This window comes from Polyodon spathula, chromosome 19 (genome assembly GCF_017654505.1).
Source record: "Polyodon spathula isolate WHYD16114869_AA chromosome 19, ASM1765450v1, whole genome shotgun sequence".
NCBI classification, from domain to species: domain Eukaryota; kingdom Metazoa; phylum Chordata; class Actinopteri; order Acipenseriformes; family Polyodontidae; genus Polyodon; species Polyodon spathula.
Window position 1 is genome coordinate 30033867 of NC_054552.1, and position 15949 is coordinate 30049815.

A 15949-nucleotide genomic window follows, 5' to 3' on the forward strand; every position below is an offset into this window, starting at 1 on the left:
CATATATCTAGGTACAGTAATATCTAGTTCAGTACCGCTAAACTTCTGAAGCAAACGAAAAACAATGTGTTTACAATTAAATTGCAATTAACCCAAGCTGAGAGAAGCTCACAAGTGACATGGACATCTGCGCTAGCCTGGCTAAGTCTGAGGAAGCTTCCTGCACGTTTTAAGCCATGTGGGACAGCAATGCGTTCAGCATCACCTGTATAAACATTCACAGACACTGCCGTGTTTAATGGGAACATTAGTAATCTTTTAATGGTTTAAAAAGACACATTTAACACTGCTGCAATGAAATAATGCAAAAAATGGAAATTACATTGAAATAATGATGTAATGGTTTAAAAAAAAATCCATCTTAGGTATTTGGTTTCCCAACGTGGTCAGGGTGAATACCACAATTAGGACCATATGAGTTACTTCAGGGTGTTGCATAGCTGTCTTAGCCAATGCAATACATATATACATGCAATGAAACAAGGAATTCCTACCATATATATATATATATATATATATATATATATATATATATATATATATATATATATATATATATATATATATATATATATATATATATAATTTCATTTCCAAACTTACAATGCACATGTGTTGTGCTGTTACGTTACCAGACACTGGCTTCCTTTGTCCTTCATTAAAAAATATTATACATAACTGGAGAGACCCCTGAGATCAAATATGTCATTTGTCTCAGAAACTTTTAAAAGAATTCATGGATAGGATCAGAACTAACCAGACATATCCTTATTACCAAACAGTTTGAACACACTATTTGCTGAGGTCCTGTTAAGGTCATTTTAGTTCAGTCTTGAAAGTGCATAAACCGAGGAAAGCTGAGATGTTGGCAGTGAGGGACTCGCTTCCACACATTGTACAGGGATGAAAATAAAAACTCCCATTTTATAGCAGTTTGATTCATGCCAGGTTTTATCATGAGCCATAGGTGCAGGTCATTTCTATAAAAGACAGTGTTTGTCTGATTAGGCCCAGGGGCAGGAAATGGAAAAAAAATATGTCTTTATGACTCTGCTTCATGTGCATAAAAAGTTATCAAAACCTAATCAGGGTAGGATTTTCTGCTTACAGTCTTTTGTGATACTGTTACTTGCAGAGAGTTTTGTGGATGAAAAAGACCATATCTGTATTCCACTGGCATCAATAAAACCTTTACAACAGTAGTTAATACTCTCCATACACCCTGCATGTTAATATCTCCCATGTGCAAAACTGAAGCTGACTTCTCTGTAGATCATACACAGCTATGCCCCCCAAATTGTCCAAATGAATGTCATAACGCTAAAAATCATAGTCATATTGGATCGGATTGGATTTAATTGTATTGGATTAAAACAGGGTATTTAGCTCTCTTATGCGTACTTCTTTGTTTATTATCATCTGTATGCATAACAGATGAGATTAAGTCTCTGAACACTTTAATTGGTCTGAAATGAGAAAGGCTCTTTGCCTGCTTGTTTGACTCATTTGGGAGCAGATCATTAGAGGCACAGATTAAAGTAAAATGAATACCCTCCTTGAATGTGAGACTTTTCACCTGAGGGAATAAAAAGAGCTGTTATGTTAAGCCAACTGTATGTAAACTGAAAAAGGCTGTGAAAATAAAAGGCGACTGGCTTAATCATTAACAAAGGCGAGGACCCCAGTAGCACAGATCAGCCTGGTAGTGTAACTGGGAGCCCTGCATAGGTTCATTTCATTCAGAAGGAATTTCCAAATGGGATTCTCATTACTTTTAATTGCCAATGATTTCGGGGCATTCTGGAGAACACACGGTACTGCAGATTTCAACCATCAACTTCTTCTGAAGGAATCCGAGGTGGTTATCATTGAGTAATTCAGTGAGCATCTTCTGTGTATACTTGCAGCGTGAACGTATAAAACTGCAGGGAGCAGGTTGTTTGAGTGTTGACCTAACACTGTTTAATCAATTCAATAGATCCCTACTGTGTCTAAAAAAGCCCCATAAAATATGCAACTATTATATTTTGAAATTGTGCTTTGGCTGTGAGGCAGGGTTCCATTAATCTTGAGAGTGATATTGTGAACCTGTGTAAGGAGGCGCAGGTAGCATGCTTGCATGTGAGGATTGGACCTGTGCTGGGGTTCCAACACACACAACAGAATTGAAGCCACTTCTGATTTGAATTCAAAATGTTGATCTCCTTTGCGTTTCATTTCTGACAGATGATCACATTACAAGATGCAGCTCTACTTACCCCTGATAAATGGGTATGACAGAGAATGCTCTTGTAATTCTTGCTGTTTTTGGATCTTTCTTCTTAAGTTGTTAAGCCCTCAATCTAAAGTGCTTTGCTTTCTTTTAGCCTTAAGTGAGCTTTCTGGAAAGCAAAGTCTATTTTTCGTGTTCACTTTAAGTGACTTCTTGCGGACACTGTAGATTAAATCACAGCATAATGTATTAAGCAAAGGCGAGACTGTTTATAACCTGTTTTTAACCCAGGGTTCAGTCCGTAGGTACAGTACAGTATCATTCGCCTCAAGGCAATAACCGCAGCACACACCAAGCTGGGGAAGTTGAAAGTGAAGGGGCTCCCATCTAAGTATCTACTGTAGTCCCAGCTCTGCTTTTTTAAGACACTTTTTATATAGAATTGTACTCATTTAAAAGAAAAAAGAAATGTGTGCAGCACTGCTTATATGTCTTTGAAATACAACAGTACAGAAGTTTGGCTTAAAAGAAATACAAATTCCAGTAATTTACTGTTAAAATGAGTGTTTCTAACAGTATAGGCACCAAATACATGTACTATACATGAGTCATAATCCCCAAGTAATTTAATTTTCTTTTTTGTTATCATTTCTTAACCGTTACCATATGCCGCCTACTATGGGATAATATTAAGCAGAATTGCACATAAGGTATTTAATATCAGTTTGCAGTACTGATCTCGATTATTTTCAGGTACAGTAACATACCCATGACATCATGACTCTGCTGCCTCATGATTAGCTCCATACTCCCCATTGCTTTTCTGTATAAATTCCACATACAGCTTCTTCAGCTGTTCTTGTGTCATGCCCTGCCTTACAGAATCATATATATTCTCTGTTGCACAAGTAATAAAGTCCAGCAAATGAAACAAATATGTCCTGTAAAAAAGGAATTATCAAATATTCTGGGAGGAAAATAATTGGTGGTTTAAGTGTGAGTATTTTGCGTATTAATATAATATAATGCTTAATTTTAATTGGTATAACTTTTAGCGTGGTAGATGGTGATGGGCTAGATTCTCAAACAATCATAAGCATTCTAAAAGGAATAACGCATCCAGTAATATAATGAAACCAGATATAAAGAATTCATTTCAGTTACGGGCATGATGCTCCTACATTAATGGGTTCCTGTTTTTGTTTGTTTTTACTAGAAAGTTGGCTGTGATGGGGTCATTGGCTCCTCGGCGAAGGAGGACAGGTGCAGCGTGTGTAATGGGGACGGCAAGTCCTGCAAGATCGTGAAGGGAGATTTCAATCACACCAGAGGAACAGGTCAGTGCAATGTCTTTCCAGGTCTGTACATATTCATAGTGAGGGAGGTTCAAACAAGGACACACTCCATCACTAATCCAGGAGGTTACAGGTTCCAGTCAAGCAATAACGATCTGCAGCACAATAGAAGACAGGGCAGTGTCTCTAATGCCTAAAAGAGGAAAGATTTTAAAGCCTTGTTTATCGTTCCTTTTAAGTAAACCAGGTCAGACTCTCATACAGGACTTCAATTCAACACACTAGTCTGGAGACGGGGAATCTCTGGAAAAGAAAACATGACATACTCATAGAGCAATGCTTTGGACAAATTTTTGTTATAAATGAACCGAGTCACATTTCCACCCACTTGAGCCTAGTGTATTGGACCTCTTTATTTATTCACAATTTATTCAGCATGCAGATGGGGAAGGGGGTGGGGGTCTACAGTATTTGATCATGAACTGTAACAGTAAAGGGGATGTGAGTCACTAATCAAGATCATTCAAACTTAAATGTCTTTTATGCTTTATAAGGTTATTCTCTGACCAGGCAGGGGTGTAGTCTGTGCAGTAGATTTGAAGACATGCTTAACCGTACACCCAGAAAGAAAGATGATAAAATAACATATTATAAGACCCCTTTTCAATGGCCAAAAAATAAGCAATACACGATGCACGTAGTATAATTAAAGTGAGTATAAATCCTTATGCGGAGCACACCATAGTGACAGGTGACTTAGGCTGCCACCTACTGTGGGTTGCTCAAGCTGCAGCAGCTCCACAAATACAAATGCCCTCTACCAAGTGTGTTAGAGGAGATGCCCCTCAAGCTGCTCCATGGAGAATCTTAGTGACCAGCTACAGCGGCTGACTCCTACACACACTGTACTTGTGCCAGAAACACAGGCAGTCTGGGATTCAAATTAATTTTCCTTCTGGTTTTAAGGTGCCCTGCTAAAGATACCACACTTGCAGCCCCCTAAAAAAATACATTGAAAATGCACTACCACAGGTGTAAAATCATTTAAAAAAAAAAAACAAGTTATTAGAATAATTTGGATTTAATTCATTTACCTTAAAGCAGTAAAGAATTGAGTCTTTTCAATTGATCGAAACAGCAGTGGATCTAAATACTGCCGCCATTTGAATCATTAAGTTATAAACCTTCTTTTTATAGACCTTTTTTTCAATTTTATTTTTGTATTGCTTCATATTTTATGTAACTGTCCTGTGACAGTCTGAATGCACTGTCTCTGACCTGGGGTGAGGGATCTGTAAACCAAATATATATATATATATATATATATATATATATATATATATATATATATATATATATTAGAATAACTGATTTTTGTACAGTAAGTACTGTCTTGTATAGTTCTTGATTTATATATTTCAGATACTGTGTTTACTTTGCCTTTGCACTGTGTTTTTTGAACAAAAGCTTTTTATGCAATTTGCTTATGATGACAAGGTATGTTATGTGTGTGTGTGTGTGTGTGTGTGTGTGTGTGTGTGTGTGTGTTTGCAGTCTAAGTAATTCCAGAACCAGTTTCCCTATTAACATGACTAAACCCTTCACAACCCCTTTTCTGTTTCCCAGTCACCAGTAGCCATTGTAAGAAGGTTTCTACGTGTGTGATGTCAAAGCCCAGGGCTGTTCCCAAGTGTTACTCGTGTAAGATACCTGACTGTGAACGTGTGCCTTCTGTCCTGGTTAGAAATTCCATCTAAATGGTGTTTGATAAATACCTGGGGTGTGTTTCTCATTGGGTTCTCCTGGAAAATACTGTCTTAGTCAAGAGTCACAAGTGAACAGGGCCATAATTGGAGGTAATTAGACACAATGACATGTGATTAGATCCAATAATGCAGGGTCTCCTTTCTTTCCTGAACAGAACAACACAATCAACTTTAAAATTAATTTGATGATATGTTTTGTAGGTCAACTTGAGGATCCAGGAGTGTTAACAGACATGCATCAGCAATAATAATAAATAATAATAATAATAATAATACCAATAACTTGGCAAACTTGTGCCCTTGTAAAGTCATGTGCATTACCCCTTTCGACCTTGCTGTCTTGGCTTTGAGAAGAGGTCAAAATATGAATTGGTTTAAATCCATAATTAGATCCTACATATCTGTAACTAAAGCCAGATAAGTCACATAAATAAACTTTATAACCTTATTAATAGCTCATTAATCTTACAAGCATCTCTATCCATTGTGAATTGAAGAGATGTAACAACTGTAGGTTACTGTAAATCTTCTGTTTTTTATAATCATGTAAAAATAGTACTCCACACTTGAGTTGCTTAGTTCAGTTTCTGCTGCTTCTGTAAACAGAAATTAACACTGACACCATGGTTTGAGGAGTGGTTGCACACATAAATGAGGAGCTGCTAGCATGAAACCGGTCGTTAGTGAAAAACTTATGACATAGCGTGATGTTCAGTGTTATGTATAGTCTGCCAGATTGTTCCAAAAATACTTCTATTATTTTTGTTACCAACAATATGTTTTGCCCATTAGCTTGTAGCTGAGGGATATGGATGTCTTGGAAAAGTAGCAATTAATAAAAACACTACCATTTGTCTCAAAGTACAGATGCTGCAGAATAGGCAGGCTAAAAGAAGCACAAAAATAAAGTTCTGAGTTATTGGAAAAAAGTTTTGTTAGAGATACATATAAGAAACATTCTGGAACCTGGTTGATGGCAAAGCTTATTTCCAATGATAACTGTTCTGTTTGGGAGAGGCCTGTGGTTTGGAGACAACCCAAATATATTGCAGCAGGAATCAAAATAACTGGCTTTCTGGCAGTCTGACATGATTACCAGATTTGAAGGGTTTTGCAGTTTTCTTATATTCTGGCCAACTTGCTAGACGGTTTGATATAAGTCACACACTCTAATATGATCTTAATAGCCAGGTCATCATTGAGAACCTGCTCCTCTGATTGATTGATTGATCCAGGACAACTCAAATGAGAGGTAGCCTCTCGTGTTCAGTTGGGTCTTCCTTCACCCATTTTTGCAGTTGGGTGGGACTGATACACAAGGAAATCAGGTGGCCTGCCTGAGGTCACAAACTGTGAGAGTCAGTGGCTGGGATGGGATTGAATCCCAGGGTCTCCTGGCGAATCGTCCCTCTCAAATAACCATTCAAGACTCCCTTTGAACAAGAAGGGAAGAGAAAAAAAGCAAACAAACCAAATGTCTTTGGATGTACGTACAGTTTTAAAAACTGATGACATTTGGTACAATGTGCTGATTAAAAACTGAATATATAAATATTTGAGTTCAAGTTAAAGGGCCCCTATGAAGCAAGGGCAAAGGAATAAAACGAATATTTGATGGTATAAAATTAGCAAGTGGGAGCCAGGAGCGGCTATATTATGTTTTGTTCTGTGCAATTGCTTGTACTCTAGTTTTATACTGTTAAATTGTTTTATTCCTTTTAAGAAAATGTCCCTTTGCCCCTGCACTTCTTAATTATAAGTCTGTAATTGTCCCTAAGGAGAATTTAATTGTTATATAAATCTGACCAATTTTAAAGTTAGTTATTTATTTATTTTTTCTAAGTATAGTCTGTATAATTGTATGCTTCTTAGAGAATCTAGTTTTGAGTAAACAAGAAATCTATTGGATGTACAGAAATCAACCAACACAAGGCACAGAACTCCTTTGAAATCAGAAATCCCACTCATCTGAAATTAATTTAATTGATTTGAAGGTAACCCTTCCCACTCTGTGGATTAACGCCTCACTAACAGCCTAGGGGTGTATCATTAGTACAGTAATAATGGTGGTGGGTGGTGGTTAACCGTATTTGTGGTGTTTTTTCATGGTCTGCGTTGCTTATTGATAGAGCATGGTAGCAGTGTTTAGGACGGGGGTATCCAAAGTGCATGTCATTCAGAGTCTCGGAGAATAAACTTAAACAGCTCTTTACATATCACAAATTCAGGTTATGTGTATACTATACTAGTAACTATAACAAATACCAGTTTTTTGCTTCAGTTTCCAATTTTAAGATGAGATTCATTTATTAAATTGGTTCTTCGCAGAGCGTCCGCTGTTTTTGGGTGCAATTAATTTCAGCTTGTGGCTGCTCATGACTGGAATGAATTTCAAATCAAATTAAAACTACAGAGTTTTGTTTCGGTGGATGTTTTTAATTTGAATTCACTATTGTCTGCTGCATGTGTTTGTACTTGTTAATCTGTTTATTTATTTATTTAGCTCTGTATTTGTTTGCTCTGTGCTGCTGTGATGTTTTTGCTCTTGACCAGATTGTCGTTGTAAGTGAGAATTTGTTCTCAATCTAATTATCTGGTAAAATAAAGGTTAAACGAAAAAATTTGTATCATTATTTCTATACATTGAATATGGGCGCTAGGATTCTGTAGTAACATCACATTCACCCAAATTTATATGATATTATAAATATATTATACTTTATTGAGAAATGCCTGCAGAACTGTGGCCCGCCTGGCAGTCTAAAAAGATGGCAGCAAATTCAGCAGTTCTTTCCCACCCCTGCCTTTGTTGGCGTGTCTTTCTTTTTCTACTTTCATCTTTCCTCCAGGAGGTCTCCCACTTTGTTTGTTTCGTCAGTGTCCTCAAGCCGCAGACCTATAAAGCAGCACACAAAGAATGAGCTTTACGAGTCTGTCGCTAGAGCAGTCTCAACAAGGAAAACACACATGCCAAGAGGATTGTCTCCTGTAAAATCGCAACATGAGTGCTAGTCTTGGACTGCGTGGAAGCGCGTTTATCTGAAGGAGAGGCGCTTCTATCTCAAGAAGATGCCTTTTGATTGGTTCAGATTCTCTCAAGTAGCACCTCCACATTAGGAACCCTTAAAACTCAGGTGTTTTACTGTTGAGCATTCAGCTTGTGTTTTACAGTGTGTTTGCTGGCACGTGCTTTGATCTGCTACCTTTTTAACAGTGTTTAGTGTGCAATGGCAGTGGTATGGCTTTCTTAATGCGTGAAGCCATGTCCTTCTGTACTGTGTTTTCTAACACTGTTTACTAGATGGCTTTAAACAGAGCTAAACAACATTTTAGATCTGGTTTCATTTTGGGTTGTCATTTCTGACATTATAAAAGTTCAAACCATACAACTTGAACTTCTCAGACTGCGCAGCTTCTTTGTGGAAATTCCATAAACCCACATTATGATTTAAAGTGTCTTACAAACAAAACAACCATTTATATTCAGTTTTATTTCTTAGATTAAAACAAAAAATGAAGCTTGAATGCAAGGTTTAGAACAGGTTTCATTTTTCCATCTTGAGAAAACCTTCAACCCTTGTGTTATTGAGCTGGTTTTTGTTTATTGCCTGGACTCTGAATTGACATTAAAATGGAGATGGGGGAGCCTGAATTTTATCAGGCTTTTTGTCTCAAATCGTATTTCTCTTGCAGAAAGCTCACTTCTAGTATAAAGTAGTTGCACTTTGCTTACTGTCCATGTCATTAAATGCTTGTGATTGGGGTGTAAGCTGTGTTACAGTAGGTGGTGTATCCACGTATGAAATTTAATTTATTGTCCTTACAGATGTGTCTGTTGTTTGCTAATTATGACCCTGTAGCTAAACACTGGTTGATCATTCTTGCAGATCACTGTGCTTCAAGATTTAGAGACTGAAGCAATAAACTAGACACATCACCTCAAGCTCCCAAGACAAGGTTATCGTTTTAACTTTTGGCACTCTTGTTTATTCTAATGTGGGTTGCAAACCATTTGAATTGCCCTGGGATAAATGCTCATGCCAGATCTGAGTTTAGTACGAAGCTTTCTTCAAGTCGGTGATAGAGATTTGAGGTGAAATAGCAGCTGAGCTTCCAGAGCCCCCTGTCTCTCCCACAGTTGTCTGTTGCGCAGCAATGTTGTCATTCACACATGCTTGTGTTGTTACAGGTTACATCGAAGCAGTTGTGATCCCTGCAGGCGCCCGGAGAATCAAAGTGGTGGAGGATAAACCAGCGCACAGCTTTCTTGGTAATTAGTCTCCTTTCTGTTAAACACTTATATTCTTAAACAGTATATTCTGTAATGACAGCCAAAAAGCATAAAGATGGCTATACAGAACTGCAATATTACAATTAACAGTGACTCCTTATATTACATTATAGAGTGCTTAGGATCTTTCAGCCAATCGGCGCATGATTCGCCTTCTGTATTCCATGACACATCACAGAGAAACCCTATTCATGACATCAGCCGTGCCACTTTCAGTTTCTACCATGCTGATGTCATCTGTCCATTGACAATAGACTACATAAAGTTTAGTAACAATTAGAAAACAAATCTAGGTGGATTTTTGTACTTGTGTATTATTAATAAAGCTGTATATAATAGTTATAGGACGGTGAACTTCTGTGTTTGGCGGAATATCGGCCCGAGGTCAAATGAATGAACAAAGCAAGCCCTGTTCATGTTTGTAGCAATTTAGACGTTATCAATGACCACTCCTGAAATATGTGTTTCTCCCTGGCGGGCTCTTCTGTTGTTTCTGTTGCTAAGGGCGGGAAGGGGTTGACCAGACCGAACTCACCAAAAATACACAAACTGTTCAGCTTTATTAATAGCAAGCGAAAGGAAAACTAATTTGGGAAATATTTAAACAGGAGAGAATGCAGAATGAGGGTGTGGGTGTCTTTTGGTTTGGCATCAGAAACTGCTGCAGTCAGTCACCCACTGCTATGCAGTTAACTGTCTGGGTGAAAAATTTCCAGTACAACTGAATTACATTATCATGCAGTCCAATGTTGGGTAATGTGATCCCATCATATAAAATAAATGCTTGTTGGAGCTTCCCTATTGTAGAGATCGGTGATATGGAGGTGAAGGGAGACCACCGGAAAGGGGCAGTTGCAAAGGAGATGGTTAATGGAATCTCAGGGGAAGATGGAAAGGAGAAAATTCTCTATTTTTAAGAGGATGTTTTAGTATGATCATTTAGGAAGGTTGATTGATTTGAGTTGTTTAATTCTGCTTTTAGAGTACAAAGTGTATTAAATGTCAAAGCTCAGTTTAGAGGAAAAATGAAATGCTATGCAGAAAGCACAGCATTTGGCACTAAAATATCTCCTGTAATCATATATCTGGCATATTTGATTGTATTCCTTTAGGCTTGAACAATATAATAACTTGAAGTTGACAGAGGAAACATTTCTAAGTGAAGTTGAAAAGACTGGGTTATACGTAGTATATAATATTATATATATCTATATATATAATATATATTATAATATATATATATATATATATATAGGGTCATCCATCCCACATTTTCCTGTTAGCTGTATTTTCTAATTTCTCTTCACTTTGAAACATTTATTTTCACTCTTTCTCCCTTACAGCAGTTGTAAGTCAATTCCAACAGAGATAGGTAGGGCCCTGGGATAAACTGGAATAGCCAAATTCATGGCACAAAAAAAAAAAAAAAACTCTGTCACAGATTTACTGCATCCCGCCCCTGGAGGCAGTAAATCTGTTACAGAGGCCAAGGGTGAGCGTGGACTTCTAAAGGGGGGTCCATTTGTTGGCAGACTCCTGCTGCCAAAGGTTTGTGGATGAACCCAGGCAAGATCCGGTACATTTGACATGCGTGTAAATGCACGTTGCCAAGCAGCAAGCTGTAATAGCATTTATGGCCACATTGGAGTCAACCACGATTTACAATTTGCCAAGGCGCTGCACAGCATCCCCAGAACAGTTCTAAACACAGCAGCAGGCGTGTCTAAGTCCTTTCTCTGTTGCATTTTAACAGTTTTTAAAGGGTCAAGGTGCACTGGTTTTTGCTTCTCAGCATGAAAACCACAATCCGTGGTGAACTCACTCTTACATGCATAATTAGCAACAGCAACCAAGACTAAGGGAAAGCAAAGGCTGATTTAAAGACTCAGCTAGGCTACTGCTAGGACCTTTGAGTACCATAAGGATGGACTGGAGTTTTGGTTCTTCTCATTCTTTCCAAGAAAACCTGTAATGCAGATGTTTTTTTTTTTTTAAAGATTATTTTCTTTTCTAGTGTTGGAGAGTATCATGTTATTGTTTTAAAATAATTTTATGAGTTTAAATCCTTTTTTTATTCAACATCAAGTAATCAAAGAAGCTAGCAAATGATATCACAGAAGTCTAATGCAGCGCTACTCAACCCTGGTCCTGGAGAGCTGCTGTCCCTCCTGGATTTTGTTCTGTACACTAAATTGATTATTTGGACCGATTAAGCACTTAATTGGTCTATTTAAGTAATTTAGGGTACAGTTGGAACAAAAACCAGGAGGGATAGTGGCCCTCCAGGACCAGGGTTGAGTGGCCCTGGTCTACCAGAAGCCGTAATAGTTAGTAGTACAGTATTTCATGTTAGGTTTTGAAATGCCACATATATTTCTATTTTTTTCAGTTTTTTTGTTAAGTATATAGAAAACTACAATTAGTTTAGGAGATGGTACTCTCCCCTACTAAACTGATTGAATCCCCTATTTAACCCTTGGTGGAGCATTTCCCCAGTGTTCATTGTTGCTCCATCTTCCACCTGTACAACGACGCCTGCCTCTGGCTTCCCATGCTGTGTTAGACAGTGGGGGACCCCTGGTCCAAACAGATACACAGTGCAGTTTCTGACATGACTCCTCCCAGATTCTGATCACCAATGAATAAGACAGTCAGACTAATACCAGAACAATGCCAGACGGGCTGCATGCAGCAGCAAATAGGCTGCAGGCCACAGCAATGCTAAGTAAAGCATTCAATATGTACAGTGATTTTAACACGGTACTTAAAATATAACCGGAAACCTGGCAGAAGGGAGGAAAATACTGGCCTGCCATTCCTAAGCAGAAAATGTGGCATGTGGCATTCTGTTCTGTGGTATAAACTGGAGGCCTTAAGTTAAGACTTGGATTGTCCAGAATCAGCCTCATAACCTGAGCCCAGCCCTTTCACTACTGTTCCAGGAATCCTTGCCCAAGCAGTTTTAAGCACTTTAAACAGAATAAATATACAGTGGCTTTTTGGCAGCAATCAAATGCGTTCAGCCCTACCCAAGCTTATTTTCAAGTATCTTAAAAAAACTGCTCTTCTCACGAATGGCCTGATCCTTTAGTAAGAGGGACTTGGAGGAGGAAAAACTTGACTTATTTCTTCGAGGGGGGGTGGTGACATTTATTTTACAGGAAAAAAAAAATAGGTGTGCTTTTTTTTTTTCTTTATAGTGTGTTGATTTATTCTGAGAATGTATCCGATTTAATCAACAGACCCCATTTATCATGCAAAATACAGTATTATCACAAAACAAGTGTGTTGGCCCCAGAGTATTCTTGCTGAAAAGGCTATGAGAGTCTGGGTTCAGTGCGGTACAGTGGAAAGAATCTTAAAAGGAGCATTCCCATTCCTTTGATTCTAGAACATCTGTTGTTCAGAGTGGATAAACACTAGATCCCATTGTTGTTATTATTTTCTTCACACACATCTGTTATCTCTAGCTTGCATTAATAGCAAAGAGCTTTTTAAAAATCCAAGCTGCTTGTCTTGAAGTGGTAAGTGTGGAAAAGCCTTGATCTCTACGTTGGCCTGTGTTTTCACCTCCAAATGAAATCTGTAAAGTATGCAGCAGTGGTATAAATTAGGGTTAATAGCTGGGTGCGTGTGAGACTTGGATTGTATTGTTTAATAATGTTGTGTATAACTTAAGATATCGCTAACTTGCAAGCCTAGTCTATTTTCTTGTCTTGTCTAAAGAAGAAAGTGCATTATCTTTATCAAAGCTGCCACATGTTTCAGATACCACATTTTAGGGTAGCTTTCTGTGTTCTGATAGAAAAGGATTCTGAAAGTAATTAATTAATTATTTTTTTTTTTTTTTTTTTTTTTCAACCCCAGAAATTCAAATGAAGTTGTCTGGCTTTAAGCCATTTATTAAATAGGTAATTGTTGATGGTGCAATTGACTATGACAACATTGATTTTGCTTTTAACCTGCAGCAATATTACAAAAAAATACATGCTTGCACACAATACAAACTTGGTATGTTTGGGACAAAGACGCAAAGAGAAGTGTGCTAAACCTTTGTACATACAAGTCATTTGGCTTTGGTACAAAACCTCCAGATGTAGGACTCTGGAGCAACTTGAAGCTTTTCTTTTCAGCTTCTGTGTGGTTAACCCTTTATAAGATATGTATAGTTCTTTATTACTTCTCCAGCAGCCCTAGAAAACAGGTATGACTGTATTACCAAACTTGGACTGTGCTTAGAGTAACATTTCAAATTAGCCTGAATTACCAAATGTAATTGAAGATAATATCTATGTTGGCCACACCACATATACCACTGATTGCACCACGTATTATACCAACCAATCTACCAAGGCTAGAGTATTATTCTCCATAAGACCTGTTGTCCACAAAATTATGTTCTGAAAATTCCTACAACCGTACTGTGCTGTGCAGCCAGATCTAGTATAACATACAGGCTGATTACACGTGCTGTTTCTACAATAAATGAAATAGATGCAGTGCTATTTGCTGCTGTGCTTGGTGATGGGTGTTTTGAAGTGTTTCTGGGATGCTGTGGTAAGTGTACTGTATTGATGTGTCAACTGGTTTTGAATACCTCAGCGTTAAAGGACTCCAGCAAGAGATCCATCAACAGCGACTGGAAGATTGAGCTGCCCGGGGAGTTCCAGATCGCTGGCACCACCGTCCGCTACGTCAGGAGGGGGCTCTGGGAGAAAATGTCTGCCAAGGGACCCACTAAAACACCCCTGCAGCTGCTGGTAAAGCCATTAGCCTTGGTTTGAGTCTCGAATTTTTTTTTAATTTTTTATTTTCAGCATCAGTTAACAAATTGATTTCTGGTACGTTTTTATGAACTATGGAGAGTGTGTTTTTTTATTTGCAAACTGCAACAAGTCAAAGGTTCTTGTCTTATTTTATATCTGTCCAAAAACATTTCAAGTGTACAAAGACAGCCAACAGCCCCTTTTTAAGATGCTGTCCCCTTAGGTTTACCATGGTTTGCCTCACTTTTTATAGGGGAAGATTAAAAAGAAAATGTGTATAGATAAATCACTTATGCTTGCTGCAGATTGATAGAACCCTTCCATGAAAAACACTGGATTAGGTTTATATACCACAGACTTCAAAAAAAGGATAATTTACATCACTTAGGATTACATTAAGTCGTCTAATAGCCCCTCAAAAAAAATGCACAGCGAAATCAATTGACTTCAAAGGGAACACACTTGGCAGCATTACAAGCTGTTCTAGAGAACCATGACATTGATGCCTGATCTTGAATAAATATTCTACTGAATTGCTGATGTTCCATGTGCAATCTCCCCTACCCACCGTTTGCTTGAAGCTGTGATATCGACTGTAACTGAGGATATGTTGAGCCCTTGAAAGGGGTAGTTTGCCTATGTAAACAGCATGAAGGAACACGCATATCTGACGAGCTGCGAGAGCACTCAGAGTCCATTGTGACACATCTTTGCAGGCAATTGCACAAAAAAATAAACATCACTAGAAAATTGAAGAAAATTGCTTTCATGTGCATCTTAAGTCTGTCCTAATGAAGTTCAAGAACTATCTAGGGGGAGTGATCCAAAGCATTTCTGGAAGCATTTTCTGAATTCATGTGTTGTCTCTTATATTGTTTGTTGATACAATTGTGCCACCATGTAACTGATACTTAACACAAAGTGGTTTGGATAATTGCCAGTTAAATTGCTCCTATTTGTGACGTGGTAATTATTATTTTTTGTTTGTTGATTTTTTATTTTTATTTTTTTTAATACCCCTGAATATCACTGATTGCTGTGTTTCCTGCACAATTGGTTTTGTCTGTGCTGGTTGACGTTGACAGTAGTGTATTTCAAAGCATTGAATTCAGACAGTACATAGGAAACACAGATAGGAAAAAAACATAAAAATAAATACACGCAGAAGTCTCACCAACTCTGTATGCTTCTTTTTTTTAAATTTCAAATCAGGTGCTGCTGTTCCACGACCAAAACTATGGGATCCATTACGAATACACCATCTCAATAAACCAGACTGAGAGAAACGAGATAGAGCAAGCGAAGCAGCCAGAGCCACTCTACATCTGGAGCCACAGCAGCTGGGAGGACTGCAGTGTCCAGTGTGGTGGAGGTCTGGTATTATTATTATTATTGTTATTATTATTATTACTTCTGTAGCATGGAATCATACTATTAAAAAATGATCTGCTGCCATTAACTTTTAATACTCTGGCTGATAAAATCTTCATGTGACTGGTCAATATTTTGTAAGAGATACAGTAAGGAAGTCAGAAAGTCTATTATGCGATCAGTCCATATACAATTTATCATGGTCAGTTTTCATGTTTATTTTACGGTTTGCCTTTCTTGAAAGAGAT

The 15949-nt window shown here is 37.8% G+C and overlaps 1 protein-coding gene across 2 annotated transcripts in view; it reads left to right on the forward strand.

Moving 5' to 3' along the window:
* The window catches only part of adamts17 (ADAM metallopeptidase with thrombospondin type 1 motif, 17), a 79959-nt gene that overhangs the window by 45062 nt on the left and 18948 nt on the right, over positions 1 to 15949 (forward strand). Inside the window, exons 15-19 of one of the 2 annotated variants that reach the window (XM_041218747.1) lie at positions 3429 to 3549; positions 5134 to 5208; positions 9463 to 9543; positions 14167 to 14324; positions 15543 to 15702. In XM_041218747.1, coding sequence (XP_041074681.1) covers positions 3429 to 3549; positions 5134 to 5208; positions 9463 to 9543; positions 14167 to 14324; positions 15543 to 15702 — 595 coding nt within the window. The remainder of the gene's footprint in view (positions 1 to 3428; positions 3550 to 5133; positions 5209 to 9462; positions 9544 to 14166; positions 14325 to 15542; positions 15703 to 15949) is intronic. The other variant, XM_041218749.1, reaches the window with a different exon arrangement.